General features: G+C 39.5%; 1 protein-coding gene across 5 annotated transcripts in view; it reads left to right on the forward strand.

Moving 5' to 3' along the window:
* Positions 1–23,337, forward strand: part of adcy7 (adenylate cyclase 7) — a 64,464-nt gene that overhangs the window by 18,833 nt on the left and 22,294 nt on the right. For all 5 annotated transcript variants that reach the window (XM_040011828.1, XM_040011829.1, XM_040011825.1 and 2 more), the window contains 5 exons: positions 11,771–12,496; positions 16,495–16,692; positions 17,945–18,106; positions 18,547–18,696; positions 21,745–21,905. In XM_040011828.1, coding sequence (XP_039867762.1) covers positions 12,332–12,496; positions 16,495–16,692; positions 17,945–18,106; positions 18,547–18,696; positions 21,745–21,905 — 836 coding nt within the window. In that variant the 5' untranslated portion in view covers positions 11,771–12,331. The remainder of the gene's footprint in view (positions 1–11,770; positions 12,497–16,494; positions 16,693–17,944; positions 18,107–18,546; positions 18,697–21,744; positions 21,906–23,337) is intronic.

Genomic DNA, 23,337 nt, shown 5'->3' on the forward strand with positions numbered 1-23,337 from the left:
GTCCTATATTCTTTATTAAAGCCATTGCATATTTATATTTCCTTTTTACCTCACTCCTTTTCATCTTTCTCATAGTGATCCATCAGCACCTGTTTGGGGAACATCATTTTGACCTAATAATTTCTTTGCCTACTAGCTTCACAGCTGACAGTACTTCCTGTCAAAGCTCCTGCCAAAAACAACCAGCAAGAAATAGCAGCTGTATTAGCATGCTACGTGTTTGAGGTGTATGCTATGTGCAAACTTTAGTCATATGAGTCTAGAAGTCTCTTTTTATATCAACAGGCTTTGTGTGGGATTTTAGACCTTCAGCTTTCAGGTCACATGTGCATTTACTTTCATTGTTATTATCAGAATCAGAATCAGAAAGGGTTTTATTGCCAAATGTTGAGCGGGTTTACAACATTAGGAAATTGTATCCCTTTGAACTTGCCTTCAGATAGACATTAAATCTGTACAGGGAGTGCAGAATTATTAGGCAAATGAGTATTTTGTCCACATCATCCTCTTCATGCATGTTGTCTTACTCCAAGCTGTATAGGCTCGAAAGCTTACTACCAATTAAGCATATTAGGTGATGTGCATCTCTGTAATGAGAAGGGGTGTGGTCTAATGACATCAACACCCTATATCAGGTGTGCATAATTATTAGGCAACGTCCTTTCCTTTGGCAAAATGGGTCAAAAGAAGGACTTGACAGGCTCAGAAAAGTCAAAGATAGTGAGATATCTTGCAGAGGGATGCAGCAGTCTCAAAATTGCAAAGCTTCTGAAGCGTGATCATCGAACAATCAAGCGTTTCATTCAAAATAGTCAACAGGGTCGCAAGAAGCGTGTGGAAAAACCAAGGCGCAAAATAACTGCCCATGAACTGAGAAAAGTCAAGCGTGCAGCTGCCAAGATGCCACTTGCCACCAGTTTGGCCATATTTCAGAGCTGCAACATCACTGGAGTGCCCAAGAGCACAAGGTGTGCAATACTCAGAGACATGCCCAAGGTAAGAAAGGCTGAAAGACGACCACCACTGAACAAGACACACAAGCTGAAACGTCAAGACTGGGCCAAGAAATATCTCAAGACTGATTTTTCTAAGGTTTTATGGACTGATGAAATGAGAGTGAGTCTTGATGGGCCAGATGGATGGGCCCGTGGCTGGATTGGTAAAGGGCAGAGAGCTCCAGTCCGACTCAGACGCCAGCAAGGTGGAGGTGGAGTACTGGTTTGGGCTGGTATCATCAAAGATGAGCTTGTGGGGCCTTTTCGGGTTGAGGATGGAGTCAAGCTCAACTCCCAGTCCTACTGCCAGTTTCTGGAAGACACCTTCTTCAAGCAGTGGTACAGGAAGAAGTCTGCATCCTTCAAGAAAAAACATGATTTTCATGCAGGACAATGCTCCATCACACGCGTCCAAGTACTCCACAGCGTGGCTGGCAAGAAAGGGTATAAAAGAAGAAAAACTAATGACATGGCCACCTTGTTCACCTGATCTGAACCCCATTGAGAACCTGTGGTCCATCATCAAATGTGAGATTTACAAGGAGGGAAAACAGTACACCTCTCTGAACAGTGTCTGGGAGGCTGTGGTTGCTGCTGCACGCAATGTTGATGGTGAACAGATCAAAACACTGACAGAATCCATGGATGGCAGGCTTTTGAGTGTCCTTGCAAAGAAAGGTGGCTATATTGGTCGCTGATTTGTTTTTGTTTTGTTTTTGAATGTCAGAAATGTATATTTGTGAATGTGGAGATGTTATATTGGTTTCACTGGTAAAAATAAATAATTGAAATGGGTATATATTTGTTTTTTGTTAAGTTGCCTAATAATTATGCACAGTAATAGTCACCTGCACACACAGATATCCCCCTAAAATAGCTAAAACTAAAAACAAACTAAAAACTACTTCCAAAAACATTCAGCTTTGATATTAATGAGTTTTTTGGGTTCATTGAGAACATGGTTGTTGTTCAATAATAAAATTATTCCTCAAAAATACAACTTGCCTAATAATTCTGCACTCCCTGTACTGTACATAGCACCACAGCTGTGGCTCTTACCTTTCCTTGTACTTTGCAGTAATGTGATTTCTGTGTGTGAATAGAACCAACTACAGACTAATGTAGAACCGATCTAGAACTAGACCTTTTCAATAAAAAAAACAAACAAAATCAGACAGTTTCTCATAGAAGGTGTGTGTTGCTTTAGTTTAAAGGTGATAGGTACATATCAAAGGCTTACAGTACATATTTGTTTAGCTAGCTATGGTTTTCATATTATTTTGCAAGTGTGTTTGCAGTGCTGTTGGAAGATGACATGCAGCAATGAGTTGGAATACAACATTCAAAATTTGATATATGCTAACATAACAATTAAATATGACTGGGGATGAAGTTGGTGTCCACATGGACTGACCCGGGGAATGTTAATCTCCTCAATCTAAAAGCTTATTTCACACTAATGCAGCACTGTATCTGAACATAAGGTCAACCAGTATAAGAAGTAACTTGCTTGTTTAGATTCCACTTACACCTGTGTGGGAATTTTAACTATCTGATGCTGTGACCACAGAAAGCACGCAGCTCTGTTACTCTTAGTTTAAGGGTTTTTTTTTTTCTTTCTTTTGTAGGACTGGTGCAGAAAATGTATCTAGTGTCACAGCACTGTGTTAAATTATTTAAGGATAACAATATTTTATATACAATGGGATGAAGTACAATATCTCTCTATTGGTAGATTAGCTTAGTCAGAGCATGTAACTCAAATGTGCTACTGTAAAGTAAGTATTGTAACAAATACGCATGTTCAGCTGCATGTTAACACGTGTCTGATTAGCCAGTCACATGTTAGCAACTCGGTGCATTTAGACATGTAGAAATGGTCAAAATAACCTGCTGAAGTTCAAACCAAGGATCTGGGGAAAATGGTGATGAGGTGACTCTGAATGTGTCATTGTTGTTGGTGACTGACAGGCTGGTCTGAGTATTTCAGAAACTGCTGATCTACTGGGATTTTCCCGCACAACCATGTCTGCGATGATTTACAGAGACCGGTCCAAAAAAAGGGAAATGAGCAGCAGTTCTGCCGTCTTCATGCTAGAGGTCAAAGGAGAATGGTCAGACTCCTTTGAGCAAATAGGGAGGAAATGGTAACTTAAAAACGTACTAATTACAAACAGTATGAAGAGCGGGATTGCTGAACACACTACATGTCAAACCTTCAGGCAGATTGGCTACAGCAACAGAAGAGCACACTAGGTGCCCCTCATGTCAGTTAAGAGCAGGAAACTGATGCATTTCACACGGGCGCACTAAAGTTGAATAACAGAAGATTGGAAAAACTTTGTCACAGTTTGGTGTATAGAACATGAAAGCACAAATCCGTCGTGACTTGTGTCAACGATTCACGCTGCTGCTGCTGCTGCTGCTGCTGCTGCTGCTGCTGGTGGTGGTGTAATGGTGTGGAGATATTTTCTTGACACGCTTAATAGCAGCTGTTGCTCACCATGTCTTTATGACCACAGTGTACCCCTCTTCTAATAGCTGCTGGATATCCAGCTGGAGAATGTGCCATGTCACATAGGCAAAATTATCTCGAATGTATTTTTGGAACATGAGTTCACTGTATTCAAATGACTCCACACTCATGAGGTGGAGATTCACATATTGGATGTGCAGCTGACAAACTTTGTCATCATATCAATACGAACTAAAACCTCCGAGGAATGTTTCCAGCACCTTGTTGAATCTGTCATGTATAATTAAGGCTGAACGAGTTCCAGCCTGGCGCTGGAAAAGTGTACATAATGAAGTGGCTGGTGAGTGCATGTGTAGGTACTGTATATCATATTTTGATGCAGAAACTCCACCACTGCAGGAATGTGATAAGTACAATATAGAAAGATTAGTGTGTTTATAGAAAAAAATTTCCTGGGACTACTGACAGACTCTTTCAAAACAAAGATTGACATCAGTCTGGGGTGTGCCCAAAGAAAAATAAACACATGCATGTACAGCTCAGCTGAAGCAAACATTTACCAGTCTTCTTTCTGCTACTATTGTGTAATAGATACTATGTAATTGTACTGTTTGTTTGTGTTGTGTTGAGACCCATTTACCACAACTTGTTTTCAATGTGGAACAAGACATCAACCCAATAAACAAACATTCACAAGCAAATATTGAGAATCTAAAATATTTTCATGCACACAGTATGGATGCATATAGTGCAGTTCCACTGAAACCTTTGCATAAATGTAAATGTTTTACATCTAGTGTATCTGTTAGCAAGTTTTATCCAATATGAACGAATCGCAGAAGACATGTCTCTGATGTTTTTCCATCTTTTGGTGACCCTGTCTCAGGATCCTGGCCAGACATGACCGATGACAGATGAGGGTGTGGTGTGGCACATCTCACACATGCATACACGCACACACCAGCAGAGTGTCGTTTTTATTAGAACACTCCAAGAATTTGATTATAACTAAAGGCCTTGCATTTCTGGCAGTTTCAGGATTGACCTCCATTGTCTGTACTTCCCAGAGATAATAGAAGATGTCATCCAGTACATTTTCCCCGAATGCCCGGGAATCTTTGCTTCTGTGGCCACACAGAAGAGTGTTGTTGGCTGGGTTTACTCATGTATACCCATGTGAAAGCTTTAGTAATGTTTTACTCGTTATCCACTCATAGTTAAAGGATGTTCAGACTCCTCAGTGGCTTGCTGGTAAAGTGAAAGAAAACCAGCGCATTCATGTATGAATGCACATTATAAATTATGAACACAGTTAAAACAAGACTAGTTACAACAGTAGATTAGTAGATTGTAGAAAACATGCACCAGATGGCCCTGTCAGGAGACAGAGCTTTATGGTAGCCTGGAAAATTACCATCACCGTGTTGATCTGAAGCTGTCTCCCATTTCTGTTGGAGTAGCTCTGCATGATATCCACGGTAGGTTTTGTTTCGCTGTGTAAACAGCTCTCCTCTCTGCTAGATGCAGATGTTGAGATTTCTCTTTGAGTGGTAATGCCGGTAGTAAGCTGGCTGGCGTACTAAGGGATAATTATGGTTTTCTTATTGGTGGCGGCAGCGGTGGTGGCGGGGAAATGGGCTGGTGCATACAGAGGGTTCCTTCTGCTACAGATTTACAGGATGGAGCCTGTCTGGTTATGAAACGTGACATGGGGATGTGGCTGGCTATACCAGCTGGAAACAATGGTCTCTCTCACCGTATAGCATTCTTTCCACTCTTTCTTACTAAACTTTCTCTACAAATTACATGTTTTTGGGAAACAAAACATTCCACAAAGGTCATCTCACGTTGTGCGTCATCAATCTTATATATGTTGAAAGCACAAGTACAAATATGGAACGGGGTCAAATGGCTACAGTAACATTTGTAATCAACAAACAGCCTCACAACATGTATAGTTCAGATAGTTAAATATTGTTTATTAAATATGAAGAGCTGTGAAATTTTCTAAAGATTTCTGTCCAGGTAAATTGCACTCACGTGTGAGGTATCCACATATGGAGTCTGCCATAGTGAATGAACACTTTATGATTTTTAGGTATTTCATATAAAACAATTACTTTGGCCAGACTCACTGTTTAATTCTGCTTGAGGCAAGATGATGACAATGATGGAAAAAGTATAAAATACATTCATTGTGGGTAAATTAATCTGTGGAAGGATCATTAACATTATTTTATGTGTGACATTTTTCGTTGGGTCTACAGGTGTTTTCCCAATCCACAATGCATATGAGAAGGAAATGGCTTAGACAAATTCAATCAGTGCTTTCCCAGGATTGGATTTGGACGATGGTTGATATGTTTAGATGTAAATTCTATGCTTCTTTAAATCAATAAGCTCCTCGTTGGAGTGCTCTTTGTGTCAAGCAGAAAAATTGGTGACTTGGGCTCAGTTTGTAGAAGCAAATGTGAAACAGTCGAGCAGCAGCAGCCAGCTTCCGAGCACGTGGTGTTTTCGCTTGCACTTCCTGTATTTATTATCAGCAACAGCATTTAAAGCTTAAATCATTGCTGAAATAGCATCCTGCTAATATTGTTAAGGGTCAGCAGCTCCCTCTGGTCAACATGGTTAATTTAATACCAGTAGACAGTACTGGGAGGAGAGTTGGAGATATGGAAAAGGACAAAACCTAATCTAATATGCTGGTTGCATTTTTGTACATACATAAGTCATCGGTTTATGTAAAGGTGTACAGGCAATGTCCTCCACAATTACAAAGGTAGCCCACCCCTAACCTACCCCTGTCCTGACTGGGATAAACCTTGTTCCATGTACTGACTGAAATATGATAGTATTAATCATAATCGATTATGCCTTGATTATGGCGCTCGGAGCAAGTCATTCAGGACATTCAAGCACTTCATGTTACTACACACTGTTACTCTCTGTTTAGTTTTGGTAACATCTGGTTTAAATTCAGGATTCAGGCACAGTTTACATTAGATTTCTAGCTACAGACAGAGCAATCATTTATATTAACTGACAGAGTAGATTTATCTATCTCTATCTCTCTCTCTGGTGCAACGATACACAAAATTCACGGTTCGGTTCGATACTTTGGTGTCACGGTTCGATATTTTTTTCGATACAAAAAAATGTTCATGCCTTTTTAATTTGTCATTTATTAAAATTATAAATATATATTTTAACTCAGAAGTACAGTTTTTAAATTTAATGTTGCTGAAACAACAAAATAATTTTTTTTTTTAAAAATCTATCTGATTGAGGAATCACTCATCTTTGGAAAAGAGAGTTTATTACAGAGAAATGGATCTTTCCAAAATAAAAGCTATACTATACGCTTCTTCTGGGCTATATTCTCAGCAGCATATTAAACATATCAGGTCCCCATAAGGAGGTGTGTGTGTGTGTGTGTGTGTGTGTGTGTGTGTATATGTGTATGTGTGTGTGTGTGTGTGTGTATATATATGGCTGAAAATGAAATCAGCGATAGTTCCTAAATATATAAATTTGCTTTTAGTTAATTTTTGTGCAGAATTGTACAAAAGTAAAGTGCAGCATTGAGATTTGCAAATTAGAGGGTCATGTTTAGATATGCGTGACTTAAATTCTTGGTAATACTAAGCGAGCTCTGTCAGGTGCCTCGGGTTGATATGCCCTTTACCCACATCACCTTTAACCCTGACTCTGTAGAGCATGGGTTGAAAAATGCGGTTGTCTGTCTTTAACAGAGGTCACTCTTTGTCCCTTTTTTGTCCAAGCTTATTGAATACCAACACAAAGGCGACCATAAAAGCAGAGTAGTTTTCTTTTGGAATGAGGCCTGCCTGTTTGCTCTCCATAAAAAGGATTCGAATGGGCTTAGGCTTGGTGATGATTCAACTAGATCAGATAACATTGGCTTATTTCCAATGAGGTGATTACTTAGCATAAATAGAATAGATTGACCATTTCTGGGCAGCGCTCAAGCATACAATTTGAAATCATCAATGAAGAATTCACGCCCTTTCAGTCAGACTCTGAAAGTAAGAATTTAATGGGCTAAAGCACAGAGCCAAAACAGATTGTGTCAAGGTCTAAAAATCCAGGCGCTGCACTGTATCTAGTCGCTTGACAGGACACCTCTAGTTGCTTCCTGTTAGGCTCCTGGTGTTTTTGGCTACCCAGCAGATACTTACTCCTGCTTTGTTTCCCGAGAGGCTGAAGATGTCATTCTGCTGCTTAACAGACTGCTGGTACACAACATACGAAAAGTATCCGTGAGTCAATATGGAGAAGGGATGTCAAACAAGTGGTCTCGCAGCCCCAGCTAGCTTTCCTGTCCCTGGTTTGGTGATGCAGAGCTAAGACAGTAGTGATTTTTTTTTATTTTTTTGTATTTTAGATCCGGACAAGTCATTAAGATTTTGTAACTAAGCAATAGTAATTTAAAACTGTACAGGTGAAGGGTCGTCAGCATGATAAATAATAACAGTAGACTCAGAATGTGGGACAGCTGACAGGTATTACTAAATATCACTTATTGTTCTTAAGCATCTCAGTTTGTTTGTCGTCTGTTTTGTAAATGAATCACTCATTAAATATGAGAACATGACAGATCACCTGTAGTGGCTTATATTCTTTACATTCATTGGACTGTGCTCTGTGAATATGTCCTCAGGCTGTTAATACAGAGGTCTGCTGGAACTTCCTCAATCATTCGAGAGCTACCTGGATGTTAGCCTGGAATCATGCATAAGCACTCAGACACATCAACATAATCTTTGCTCATTGCCTTGCACCATCCTCTGGATTTGCCTTACAGTGGGTTTGTCCAGAAAATGAAAATGAGAATCAAGTTTAAGGGTTTTTATTTTTTTTGCAAAGGCAGGTGTATGTTAGTGTAACTTTTTCATTTTAGTCACATACACGTATGATGGTTACCACACTTGTCATAGTCATTGTCTTTTCTTCTGGAACTATCCGTTTTGAGAGCTCCCAGTCATCTCACCCTCCCTTTTCCTTGACACCAGGACCTATACTTCCTACTGCTCAGAAGCAAGCACACAGTGACGTTGGTTGGTTTTGTATGGCTGCTGTTCGAGGATTCAGTGACGCCAATTTACAAGGGTGCTATGTGATCCTTTCATTTGCCAGGCTTTTATAGTGAAAGGCCTGGCAGTCAGTGCAGCAGTTTCAATCTTACTTGCTGAGAGACTCCGCTCTATTGAGGCATACAGCCCTGTGTGTTCTCCCAGCTCCATGCCACAGAGCAGCCACAGGTTTGATGGTTCTGCTCTTTTGCTATGGTTACTTTTAGTTGAAGTATAAAAAGCAGTGTAAGTGTCAGGCCCTAGAGCTTTGACATGTGGTCAATGAGAGTCTTTGCAGTGTGGATTGGTTACCTAAAGACTAGACAAACCCATTAAATACATAAGACAATGGGTCATCCTTTCATCAGTGATTGAAGTTTTGTTTTTGTTTTTTTAAATTTCTTTCCTTGTGTGCGGTCATTGAGGGGGAAAAATGGAGCTGGAGTAGGGGCTTATTGGCTTTGTTCTCCATTTGCACTTCAGGCTTTTCTCTGCTTGTGTTTAGAATTTCCACTTAAATTCTAAGAGCCAATAAAATCATCTCTTAACAGGTTTAAACTAAATTCCTTCTAATCTCCTCTATTGGTAAATCTAAAAATAAGTTTTAAAAAGCCTTTTTCCCCACAAATTATACTTTTACTAGACAATTATGGCTTCTTTTACGGCTTAGTCCAGGAAGCCAACACGAACATCTCTTCTCACTCCACCAGTCCCATGAACAAATCTTATGGATAAGCCAAAAAAAGGTCTACTTTCCTGTGTCTTTAGTACAGTTTAAAAAGAAAAACTGCTGAATGTTATTTTTTTTCACTTCACTGTATAGTTTGTTATATAGGAAGATATATTGCCAGATAGCAAATAGAAGGACTTTACTGCGAGTCCATTGATAGGTAGTGTCCTTGAGATCTAGTGTAGGTATAATAGCTCCCTTGTTCCCTCGTAGACACACTGTCTGGACTGTTTCAGTTCACTTTAAACTGCTTCATGTGTTAAATTATCCCATAATGCGCTAAATTGAACTCCTCTTGAATTCCCTGTCTTTTCATCAGGTGTTATCACAAGTTTATTTGATGTTTTGCACCATCGGTTCAGTGTTTTTACCCACGCATGTCAAGTTTCCATGCATGTGATCATAAAGGTATATATAACTGACATGTTCATTCCCCATTTATAGACATTTATAGTAACATGTTTAAAGGATGTGCTTACAGCTGTTCCCGTGTTTAAGGTCTAGACATGGTATTTAGTGGTTATGTGGAGTAAATGAATCCTACAGGGTCAACAGCCACTAAACATCTACTCAGGGTTCCCTTCTTGCAGGCCAGCTGGTTCCTACTGATGCAATTGGAGGGCTCGAGCCCCCACTATGCACTTTATTTTACCTCCCTGCTCACCCTGTTGCTTTTACCGCCCTCAGAGTGTCGGCTGAGTGTTATTTGAGGCTGAGGAGAGCCAGCTAGATGATGTTGTGTCCAGCAGCAGGGGTGAAAGGGAGAGTTCAAAGTGGCTGTAAACTTCCATTGGACCAGTCCTCACAGTACTTATTGTGACAGTGCATTTTATTACTACAACGCTGAAGGATTGCGGCTGACTCTTCACCTACACGCAGTGTTATAGGTGTCCTGTCTTTTTTTTTTTTCTCTCTGCCTTACTCTTCCCTCAGCTCTTTTTATGGCACATGGCATCCGCTTCAGTTGCTATGCGAGAGACAAGTATGAAGTGGTGTCTTCCACACACTGCACACTGGGGCAATGATATAAGCAAGTGGAGGAAATGAGGTTTCTATTAACAGTGGTGTGAAGTTCAAACTGCTTCTATTGAGCTTCAGGACAGCACCTTCTCGTTCTGTTGCTTAGAAATGGACAACAACGTGCAAATTCTCCCCTTTGTATTTTATTTCATTTTTTTGATTTTTTTTTTTTGTATTATTTTTTGAGGAATTTAATTTCAAATTTCAGCTTTTAGAAGGATTATGTTAAATTTTGTCAAAACGATGGTCAATTGCTCTCTTTGGTTTTTAGCATATGGTTGTGAGGACCTCAGCTCAAATGTTTTCTTCAAAAGTAGAGCAGGTTTTTAGGCCATGTTCTGGTTTACATGCGGACAGTTATAGGAAGCATAAATTTGTGCTTTGTCTGCTTTTGTTACTGGAAGCTGAGCTGTAGCTGTCTGGCTCTTTAGTTTGTTTGTTGAGCAGGCATGCGGGAGAAATAATTTGCATAACTGTACAGGAGCTCAGAAGCTTGTATTATTCAGTTAATGTGACCACTGTGGTCATCCATATGGCTGCTTCCTGTAAAGCTTAGAAACACTGGTGTAATCACAAATCCTAAAGAGATCAGGCGTAAATTTGATCAGTATTGAAAACTTTATTTTAGGTGTTGTAAAAGCAGCTCAACAATTCATGTAGTAGACCTCCACAAGAAGTTGTTAAAATAAAAAATATGCTAGACATGCTGCATCTGGCAGAGTCGAAAATGTTTTGGGAAGAGGTCAGAGTGACACGTGAGGACGTTTGGTTCGTATCCAGAATAATGCAATTATAAAAAATTGAAAAAAAATAAATAAAAATAAACCCGACACTTATGAGCTTTGAGAACCTAAAAGCAGTGTTTTGCAAAAAATAAAAAAACAGAGACCAAACGTTGCTTACTTGAAGAAAAGAAATAATATCGAACCTTCCCTTAGAATCCATTCAGCCATCCGTCCATAAATTCTGGCTTATCCAGTTCTGGGTTCCAGTGGAGTTGGAGCCTCCCCACCTGTCACACAGCGACTGTCCCAGTTGTCAAAGGTTAATTTCTCCTAGAATGAAAAATGAAAAATATTTAAAACCATCTGGATCTTTGATTCAGATCTAACAGAAAGTTGATCAGAAGAGAGCCAGGATCCTGCACATAGCAGACAGGGGTTTTTTTATGCATAGATTTTACATAAGTATGAGAGTTCAGGTGTGAGTAAACCTGTGCTCTGTGACTGATTTGGATATCTCTTTATGAGCCCATAAAGTGCCTGACTATTTGTTCCCTTGTGTGTAGTGTAAAGCATATGAAAAAGGCCTTAAAATCAATTGAGCCTTAATTTTTTTGCCATGTTTTATATGAAACCTGTGTTCGTTTTGTGATTTTTGTGTGTGTGATTTTGAAAATCTTTATCATTTTCTTTTTTCTCTTTCCTTTGTCTTGCCTTCTTCCATCCTTCAGGTGCCTTGCAGGACTGGAGTTCCCGACCTCTGTGCTGAGTTAAATCCTAAATCCTGGTGGGATCACGACTGACCTTTGTTGCTCCGTCATCGGCTCCTGTTTCCCTCCCGCTCTTCCTCCAAACTTCTCTCCTCCCCTTTCTTAAACTCTGTTCCCCTCCTCCTCTGTGTCTGTCGTTCCCGGGCTTATTACTCACTGAAGGGAGCAACACAGTAGCTGGCAAAGGATGAAGCGGGTCTGCCTGCCAACACCAGACAGAGGATAGAAGCCACAAAAGGACTAGCAAGGGGGGCAAGAGAGGCCAAGAGGGAGAGAGACTGAGAAGGAATCTATCAGAGAGAACCACAACGAAAGTGTGAGAAGCAACAACAATCAAGATGCCTCGCCGGAAAGACAGAAGTTTCATCAGCTAGGAAGGTGCCACTAGCAGATCTATAACTCTGAACATTTTTTTAAACAAACTTCTAACCTGCACACACAAAAATAAGTTGTGGAGACAGATACTCCTACCCTCTGGAGTCCTTGTTAACACCTGCTATGCCTCTGTAAAAAGTGTTAGCCATGCCAGCCAAGGGAAAGTACCTGTTGAATGACCAGGAGCTCAGAAATGAGGCACTCTACCGCAAATACTCCTGCATCAGCCAGTATCAGCCGCTGGTACTCCTGCTGGGCCTCTCCATGCTCTGCTGTGTAATTCTCCTTATTCTGTTCTTTGCCCTCCGATTGGTGAGTTTTAACATACACATTTGTTTAAAAGTTACACTGACTGCAAACACTGGAAAGCATTATACCTTTTAAATATGAATCCCAGTCTGTGATTTTTAACAATGCAGTGATTACTGTATATTCATGACCTCTGAGGCAGAGGAGAGGAGTCATTGGAAATGATCAATAGTTCTTTTGAATTCCTTCATGTGACTAATCTTTGGGCTTCAACTGCATAAAAGGTATTAATTGGTATTAAAATGTCTTAAGTCAGTTTTTCATATACTAAGATATGGGCACCTGGATTTTATTAATTGTACTTGACATTATAATTTAAATCCTCCAAAATATGATTGCTAGGTTGCACTGTTGAGTCATGAAAATTGGCTCCTTTGCCAAGGTTTTACCCAACAGCTGAATCCAGCATGCAGGTTTTCAGCCACACGTGGTGCATTTTGTGTGCAAAGTGTTTCCGGTGTGGCACAGTAGGAATCAAGAAAGTGGGATCCAGTGCAAGTTCCAGTTCAAGTAATTCTTGCAAAGTAGCTTGACTAGATTAGATTAAATCACCAAATATGCTATAAACTTACTGGAACTCAGATTGTTGTTGTTTTTTAAATCAGCCTTACTGATTTGCCTATCTAGGAATAATGCAGTGTGCGAGTGTAAGGAATAACTGAATTTCTGAAAATTGGTAGCCTCCATAAACTGTTGTACAACAATTAAATTGAAAAAAAAAAAATGCACAACCTGACTTTCACAGCATGGTCTTTTATGACAATGGCAGCAAGATGCTACACATAAACAGCAGCTCTTGTAGTCATAAACTCAGTTTTTCTACCTGGCATTTTCCTTTTAATTGATGAAAATATGTTAGAAAAGCAAATTAAAGAAATCACTCATCCAAGACAGTATGCAGTTAACAATTAAGATGCTCTAGATTAAAAAAAATTTCAGCTTGGTTCAAGTATTGTTTTGAGGCACGTCTTAGAAGATGTTTATTCAAGTCAAGGAAAGAACCTGCTGAGCCAACATACACAAACACACCTGCACTTTTCCTGCTTTTTGCATCACTGTTAGCTTTTATTGCTAGGTGACACAAATTGCTGTTGCAAGTATTGACATGCACCAAAGATGAAACATCATTTATGTTTCTTTGAGAGTTATTTTAAAGACCTACAGACCTGTCACATCCTGCTTTAACGATGATAAGTTTTAGTTAGTCGATTGGTGTTTGGGGGAGAGATTTGGCACATTAGGACAGCAGCAGTAGCGTGCTGTGTTATGAAGCAGGATGTGGCTGGATGTTCAGTTTGAAACCTTAGGTCACCAGTGAAAATGTGGGAGAAAAAAAACAACACTCCTCTATTTTGATAGCTGCTTGAATAAAGCACTGTGGGTACAGATGTAGAGGAGTGTGAATGAGTGAGTGATTGTGTAACTGTTTTGATGTGAAGGAGGATGTATCTGAAGTAGGCATGAATATGGGGAATGCAAATTTCAGTTTCAAGATTATATAAGGTTATAATGTTTTTGTGCAGGAAACGACGTGAAGTGTATGTTGTCTCAGTGTCTCGTTTATCCACAGAGAGATGCGAGGTCAAGGTTGGCTAGAGAGGGCTCAGAAATACTTGCGTTTAGTTCCTTTTTTCCTCTGAGGCACGTTCTCTCTGTTAATTGTTTTACCCAGCAGTTAAAACTTGCATCAACTTTGTTGGAGATTTGAATAGAATAAAACAAATCAAGAGAAAACTAAGACATGCAGTAAAATGTTTAAAACAATGCAGCTGTCAGAGCACAGCGACTGCAATTGTGCTTCCTACCGTGACAAGAAAAGACATGTATTCATTGAGTTCTGCTGTTCAGCGGCATGCTGTTGATTTTGGCATGACGGCAGGCAGCTGCTACAGCTTCTGTCACCGTAGCTTATATTGCTTTCTCCTGCTGGAAAAATCATTTTAACCTTCCTTATATTGTGTTGCTGCAGTCTTTTTGGCACACTCCTTTTTTTTTTCATGTCTCTCTCAAACATTGGTTCCATCACTCTTGTATCCACTTTACACACATTCACGCTCGCACGTCCATGTTGGTAACATGTAGCTTCTCATTTGGATTTCAAAATATGTAAAATCTATTCACACTTTCAGCAATCCCCTGGCATACCATTACACACTCCTTTTTTTTCTTTCCTTTTTCTTCTTTCCTCTCTTCTGCGCATGCAGTTGCCAGGGGTACAAAGGAGTTAAGAGAAAATGTTGGGTTGGAGCTTGTATAACACTGTTATTAAATGCAAAGGAGGGGCACAGTGTCGCTTAGGGGGTGGCCATCAATGTCAGGCAGTCACTTTCGACTTATGTAACTCTTCTTTAGTCGTGGATATTGGATGATAAATGAAGGAAAAACTAGAGAAAACTGGCATTAAAAGTGTGTCTTCTAACACCTGTCTCGGGTCCTGATTGCCTGGAAGGTTCTTTAAATTTTATCCAAATACAATGGCTATAGCATGTATAATAACACTCTTAGACCTAAATATGTAACTCCTATAAATGCATTCACTGTAGCCTTGAAACCTGCTTTTGCTGTCTCCGTATAGTTGCTTGCAGGTTTTCATTTTCATTAAACTTACTGCAAAACGCCCCTTTTTCGAATGTCAGTGATGATGCTGAATCACAGAAATAAAAGTCAGAATGATCAGTGCAAAGTCCCGCAGAACTTTAAACACCCTGGCTAGTTTTGTGTGATTTCCCCCCCCCCCCCCTTGGTGTGCCACATGTTAAACATTAAAGCCGTATCTGCTCACGTGGATTTCTCTGCAGCTGAAACGAAGTAATTGTGCTTTTGCTGCCGTCAGAAAGGTTTCGTCAAGACTCGCATCTACACGGGGAGCGGAAAATGCTTTAGTTGAGATCTGGCCTTTTCCAGTGCTGCCATGGTAACCAGAAAGATCAACATACAATGCAGAGATGGCCTTCTCCGCTCAGAGATCTATTGACTCTGACTTTGTGCGTCTGTCTCACTCCTGAGCGCTCTTTTAACCCTTACTTTCTCTTGTGTCCTCCCTCCAACACCTACTCTCTCTCCCAGTTAACGCCAAGGCAATCGCACATCACGTGCACACATCGACGAACTGCTGTTCTCATGCATGTAATTACCTACGCTTTTGATACACAAACACACACACAAAAACGCTCTTCTTTTCACAAATGCATTCTTTTTTTTTTTTCCCCCCCTTTTGTGCCAGCTTCTCACTGTGCAGTAACTCAATTAGGAAGATGTTGACCTGGAGGCAACAGCACATGAAGCAGAGACAACTGTGAATAAAAACACGCAGTAATCTCACATAGGCCTTTGTTCTCAGGAGCATTTTATGTTGATTTTTTTTTATTTTTTTTTTACCTTCAGCTTCAACTGCAGTGAACGAGTTCACCAACAATACAAAAAATATTGAGCTGCTCGTTAAAATATTTTTTTAAAAAGTATATAAGTAGACTCTACAGTACATGCAAGCAGGTGAAAATATAGATTTTTCACACAAAATTTACAAATACTTCACAGTATTGGCAAAATCCATAATGTTTGCTTTTCATCTTGTGGGAAATAAAGGTGGTTATTGCAGGAAGTGCTATTATTAGTTGTGCTTCTTCATACTAGATGGCTAACATAGTTCTTCTGCCACTGATACACCTGTGGCCCATGCACAAATGTAGCTACTGACAGCTACTGACCTGAAACTTGCCTTATAATGTGTTTAAATACTAGCAGCTGTCTCTTGTTAAATCTGACTGTAAATACTTGTGATATAACTTATGTTATACAGCAGTCCTCTGTGGAAAAACCTCTGCTTCAGTTGAGCAAACTTCCGAGATGTTATCTAAACAATATGTTGTAATTTAAACCTTGGAAACCTGGTTGAGGATAAGGTCTTGATCATCTTCAACCAGGCTTGAAAGACACTGAGCAACCCTGTAAGAGTTTAACAAATTGTGTTTTTATTTTTCTCTCCCTGGCTTCTGTTATAGGGAGCCGACAAACATTATGTCTTTGTGAGTGTGGTGAGCGCCAGCCTGTGTGTGTTCCTAGCTGTGTTTGTGCTGGTGTGTACAGACGTACTCGCACAGCGATGGAGGCGTCTGCTAGGCCTGATTGTATGGGCAACACACCTCACCTTGGGCTACACCTTCATCTTCAGTGGACCTATTGTCTTACCTTGGGACCAGGTAACTTCACTTTACAGCAGAGTTTAAACTGAAGTAATGCAAACCTTTTCCAGAGGCAAAAATCTTGGGAAGCTGTGTAAAATGTACACAAATACTTAAATCATTTAGTCCTGAAAACCATATATTTGCTAGAAAAACTACAAACACAATACACTGAATGGTAGAAATAAAAATTTAAAAATCAATTTTTCCACTTATCCACTTTTTCCTGCTTGTCCAATCGAGGGCTGCAGCTTAGCACAGGCACCATTCAGACTTACATTTTACCTGCGACCAATGTAGAATTGCCACTTTAACTATCTTTCGACTGTGAAAGGAAGCCAGAGTAGTTTTAGAGAACCCCCAGAGGCACCTACACAGAAGTACACATTGGATTCAAACCCAGGACCTTACGCTTATTTTAAATTTCAGGGACGAGGTATGTTTCCCACTGTGTTGGATCTTTCCTTCTCCTTTATTTATTTTTTTCATCGAGGTGGTCGGCTCCTCAACACCTGAAGCCCTCCCTTCTGTTGCTGGGTTTCGTAATGTCCCAAACATTATCAGTGGGTAACAGGCCTGGACTGCAGGCATCGGTTTTATATCTGACTCTCTGCTACAAACCAAGGCTGTTAAGAAATATATGGAAATTTTTTGACAGTCTTTTTCTTGAAAATGTCATAAGTTTAACAACCTTTTCCTGGCATCTTTTATATTGTTGTGCATTAATGGTGCTCTCATAGATCTTACTTATGTACTGTGTACTGTTAACAACCCATATGGTCCCTGTCCTCTTTAGACCGGTGTGCGTCACTGATGCTTTCCAAAAGTAAATTTCAGACCACAGGGCAGGTTTTCACTTTGCCTCCATCCATCTTATCCATCCAGGTTGACTTTACTGGTGTTTGTTTAGAGAGTTATTCTTTGCATAACTGATTTTGAATCTCCATTAGTGGTTGCAGGGACTGTGCAGTGCTACGTGAGATCAAGAACATCACGGACATTCAATATTAGCTTTTGTTTTTTTTTGTTTCTGCATGTAGTATATTTCCATTTAGAAGAAAAAAATGATAAATATTTATACTTTCTAATTCTCACCAAGTTGCTGGTTTGGTTGCGTAAAACGGATTTTTTTTTCTTCTCATAAATCTTCTACAGCTTAGCTGTGAAATGTCTTTTAGCTTTGGATCTGTGACTAAACACCAGATGATGTAATTGTTCCAAAAACTAGGAATGATTTGAAATGACTCAGTCCTTTCCTATATGTTCCCAGGTGCCTTTATTCCTCTTCATCATCTTCTCTGTATACACAATGCTGCCATTCCAGATGAAGGACGCTGTAGTGCTGAGCATCATTTCCTCTCTGTCCCACATTTTGGCCATCACGATACACCTCAACGTTTACGGCACAGAGACCAGTTACCTTGCCAACCAGGTAAAACCATTTGAATTGTTCTAGTAATTCTAGTTCTTACTGTTTCTGTGATGTTAATCAGTCTGTGATTGTTGCTTTAGTGTGAAGAATGTGTTCAGCACTTCAGGTCAATATAATTTGTAGGAAAATGGCAAGTTGCAGTTCATAATTAGAAGAACATAGGAATCCTTCAGAAAACACTGAAAACTTACAGATGTGAATCTCAGTGTGTGATGTGATGGTGTCAAAATATTGTGTTTATTACTGGCCAAGTTAAACACAAAAAAATGGACCAGTAGAAAGCCAAAGCCATTGACGTAGGAACTTGAGTATCATTAATTTGTAATGTCCCGTTCCAGCAGGCACACAGAGGTTCAGATTCATGCCTGCGTGTGTGTGTTCGTGCATAGCAAGTGTTTCAACTTGAGCTCTAACATCTGCTGCTGTGCCTCTTTCTCTAGCTGCTGTCCAACCTAGTGGTGTTTCTGTGCGGCAGTGTGGTGGGAGCCTTTCATAAAGTCCTAATGGAGAAAACCCTGAGGCAGACTTTCCAGGACACCCTGAGGTCCCTGGAAATGCGGATGAAGCTCGAGATAGAAAAGAGACAACAGGTAATACAGTGGCTTTCATTGTGTGGCATGCATGCTTTAATGTGTGTTGTATGGAAATTTGTTTCTGCAAATAGGTCTGCAGTGCAATCACTGGATAAAGCATGGCTTGGGTAACGTGGTGCTTTATCCTGAGATTTTGAACCCTCACAGAATGTAAACAAACATCACAGACAAATGAAAATAGCTCATCGTAATCGTTATTGCCGTACTCTTATTATTTTATTGCATTTAATTTCTGAGCTTTGCCTTTGGCTGCCCTTACGTTGACTCTCCCATGAATGTTTTCAATGTGACTACCAAATCCTTCTCAAATTAGATTTTCCTGTGATGCCTTTTAAATTACACGCGTCTGTGCTGACTTCTTCTACTTCAGGAGCCTTTTTGCAACCATTTCCCCCTTTTATCATTTGTTTTGACTGTTGCTTAGTAGAGGACATAAAACATGCTGACAGGGAGGCTTCAGTGTTGCCTAGCAGGAAAAAAAAAGGAATGATATAGTCGTTAACATTCAGACCTTCTCTTCTTGATTTGAACTGTGGCTGGGAGGAGAGGGGAAGGGAGGGAGTGGGAGAAAAAGAGGAACCAATGACAATCACACACTGTGTCAATTCCACTGGGAAAAGCCCAGTATGTTCCCCTGAAATGCTTCTTGGCAGGGTGTGAAGGACATCTAAATGATATTCAAACTGTTTGTTTATGCTCCCATGTGAAACCAACATTAATAAAATTGGTTTAATAACAATGTTTATACATGTTAAAATAAGTATTATACTAGGGATCGTTCATATACATTTTCATTCACATGTACACATTATATAAAGAATGACATTTCCAGAAGCACTTTACATACTGTCCTCTGTGCAAAGGTCCCTTTATGAGAGGTGTTTCTTTTTTTCCATTGTGACTAAAAAGCAGGTGATATTGTAGCACAGAGGAGGAAGCATGAGCCCCCCCCCCCCCCCCACACACACACACACACACACACACACAAATGCATCTGTAAGGACTAACACATAAAATGCTTTGCCTTAGGTGAGTTGTTAACCCTCATGATCTCTCCCACATTGTTTGTGTTTAAATATTACTACATGTGGATTATTTGTTTTTACTTCGGAGTGGTAGTGACTCAGGAGGTACATCAGAGATCCACTAATCAGACGATCTGTTGTTACTGCTCCGGCTTCTCCTTTCTACATGTCGAGGTGTCCGCAATCCAGATACTGAAACAAACAAACAAATAAAAAAACTTCCCATATATTTGTGTGTAGCAGCAAAAGTATAATTATCATGAGAGTTTGTGTAAATGGGTGACCGTAATCTTTATGTGTAAGCTTTTTGAGTAATTAAGAAGACACAACTGTATGTTGTCTACTGTTTACACTCATTTAAATGGATGTGTGTGTTCTTCCTTCTTAATTTCCCTTTAAATTAATTTGAAAAAAAAAAAAACGTGAGTATTTGGACTAAAAAAAATGAGACTCAAAATTAATTTTCATTCTCTCAGGTCCTTGATATGTTTTGACAGCTTGGAGAGTGTCCACAAACCCTCCAGGGAAATAAGTCTTGTGACAACACACTTGGCTTTTCCAAAAAGTCAGAGACATTTCTCACATGTAAACTACTAAAGCACTAAATTTAGACACAAATCAGCTGGTATATAACATACCTTGCATGCCATGAAGTGTGGTAGTGGTATCTCTGTGCCAAGCGAGTGGAGGTTCGCCAGGTCCTGATTAGCTGAAGTAAATAAAAGGGTCCCAAAATAGAGCAATATTGTAGATTATGAAGACAATGAGTGTTGTAGCAATACAATGACTTGAACCATGTGCCAAATGAAGACAGGAATGGAAAAAAAAAAAAAAAAAAAAAAAAAAAAAATATATATATATATATATATATATATATATATATATATATATATATATATATATATACACACACACACACACACACACACACACACACACACACACACACACACACACACACACACACACACACACACACACACAGAGTTCTGAAAAAAGAAGTTGTTTGAGCTCCTCCCCTTTCTCGTAAAATTTCTTCTGATTCGCTGTCAGTTGCAAAAAGGTTTAACATGAGCATCCATCACTGTAATAGTATGCGTATGTATATGGAATAAAAATGTATAAATAGGTCAACTAATTTATTCATGCACAAAGAACTGCACATCAACTTTTCATTTTAATGCTTTCTGTACAAATATCTTACTCAGATCTCATGATTATTGTCATCACAATTACAAATGTTTGTCCCCTAAGTCAATTAGCAAAAAAGACTAAGTACTCTTGCTCTAGTGTTTTGAAGGACTTTTAAAATGCCAATGAGACGTTTACCTCGCTGACTAAAGGAAATATATTTGAAGCACTTTGCAGTGACTTGTTGAATTAAAATATAACAAGCCTCGTCTCAGCCAGCGTAGTCAGACGATGTAACCTGCCGCCCTTCATATGATGTGAGAAGGGATTAATCATTTCTTTGGAAGTCAGATTTGTGTCTTAATGAAGCAGTCGAACTTTGAACATTTCTCAGGCCTCAGGGTATTATGGCTCATGCTATACACATATTTCTTCTGCTGTCTCATGTTAATCATGGACTAGATGCAAGCAGCATGATTTGTATGTGTATATAGAGACCAGTGTGAATATTCTGGTCTCTATATAAACCACTCCTGCTCTGAATGCTAAGTAAAGGTTCACAGGTGTGGGGACAGTGCTGAGGAAATAATAGGACTGATACAGACTGGGACTCAAAGTATGATGTGATTACAGACAGAATTAAAGATGGTCACAGGAAAAAAAAATGTTTTAATTGGAGCTTTTGCTTCCTGTGTTCTGGTCATCATATTTGTGGATGTCTTCTGTTCTACCCTTTCTGTTTCTGGTAGACCTTTGTTCACTACAGGACCTGACCACTCATGGCTGTATACTGAGTGCAGCAGTCAAATAAGCTTAATTTCCTGACTCTCCTAAATTGCACTTATGTAACTAATTGTGTGTGTGTGTGTGTGTCTGTTTGTATTTGCAGGAGAACCTGCTGCAGTCTGTGTTGCCAGTCTACATCTCCATGAAGATGAAACTGGCAATAATGGAACGCTTGCAAGACTGTAAAGACAAAGAAGAGCAACAACGGCTCGTCAAAGATAACAACTTCAAAAGCCTCTATGTCAAGAGGCATGAAAATGTCAGGTACAACCGCAACCATCTTTGGGATCGCAATATTATTTTAAATAATAACCTCGTTGTAGAAGCCTCATTTTAGTCAAAAAATGCACTCATTGTTCTGGCAGCAGATATTGGCTGTCCAATCTGACATTTTGGAAATAAGTGTCTGTGGCCTGAATTTGCTCTGCTTATAATTATTAACACTGACAGATTTCCAGACTAAATAAAAGACTACATTTGTGTAAGCTTAAAATGAATCACTTCAGATGAATTGTGACTCACATCTAGTGTGCGTGTCTTGTAAAAGACCTGCGTTTTAAACAGTATTTTATTGTATTTATCACGTTGACTTTGAATTAGAAAGGACTTTTTTAAGTAATTAAAAGAAATGTATTGTATTTTTAATCTAAATGTAAATCCTCAGGCATCACTTCATAAAACAAACAAGGCAAGAAAAAAGCAGGGGGGAAAAAAGCAATTCGAGACAAATTCTCTAAATACTGGAGATTACTATGTCTGTTTTCCAAGCAGTGACCCAAATATAGCTTTGCTTTATGAGGTTTTCATTAATTTAGCAAGTGCTGACCGATATCAGGACAGCTGAAAGCGAAATGATTTTTCTGATGCGGAAACAGGACGCCGTTCTCATCTCACGTCACTAAAAGCATTGCAGGTTTTCCTAAGAGCAAACTGAATACTCTGTAAAGGCAGTTGTTTTGTTTTTTTTAACAATATTCTGCACGTGGACGCAAAATGAAACTGTGATGGCATTAAACACAACAAAACTAAACTATTTTCTTTTTAAGATGTTTGAAGAAATGCTTGAAGATCTATAGAGGTTTTGAATTTTGCAATCAAAGGTCCATTGTGGCATCATCTTTGCTTCCATGTTCATTTAAGGCCACTGCAAAAAGGTGTTAAATGATAGGCCGTGTCATATACAAGTCTCTATAATTACCTGAGTCAGTTCAGTAATTAGCTGTGCTCTCAGTCTCCTGAAACACCTGGCTCACTTCAGTCACGTAGTGGAAGCAGGTGCAGTATCTGTGTTCATCCGCTGGTCACTTACGGCCAGTGTTACTCAGGCCAGGCTTCAACGGTGTCAGTAATCAGCTCCACTTGGTGCATTTGCCTATATGTACACAAGCTATGAATATTTGTGGTTGTTTTTATTAGAGTTTAACAGTTCCAAATAAACTGAACCATGGGTATTCTTGGACATAGTTGATGGCTTCTTTAATAGTTCCCTTCAGTAGTCTTTTCTAAGCCAGATAAAACAAATCACTTCATGCTTCGTGCAGGATTAATCACGACTGTTGACATAACCTCTAATATGGTCAGGTGATTGTATTCACTTAGCTGGTGTGAATACAGAAACGTTAAGACAATGAATCCATTGCTCTCTTTTTGTTTGAATTCATGCCAAGCTTCTAGTCTTTATTTTGGTGGTGTCAGG

The sequence above is a fragment of the Simochromis diagramma genome, unplaced genomic scaffold, assembly GCF_900408965.1.
Source record: "Simochromis diagramma unplaced genomic scaffold, fSimDia1.1 OVJJ01000603.1, whole genome shotgun sequence".
In the NCBI taxonomy this organism is placed as follows: Eukaryota; Metazoa; Chordata; class Actinopteri; order Cichliformes; family Cichlidae; genus Simochromis; species Simochromis diagramma.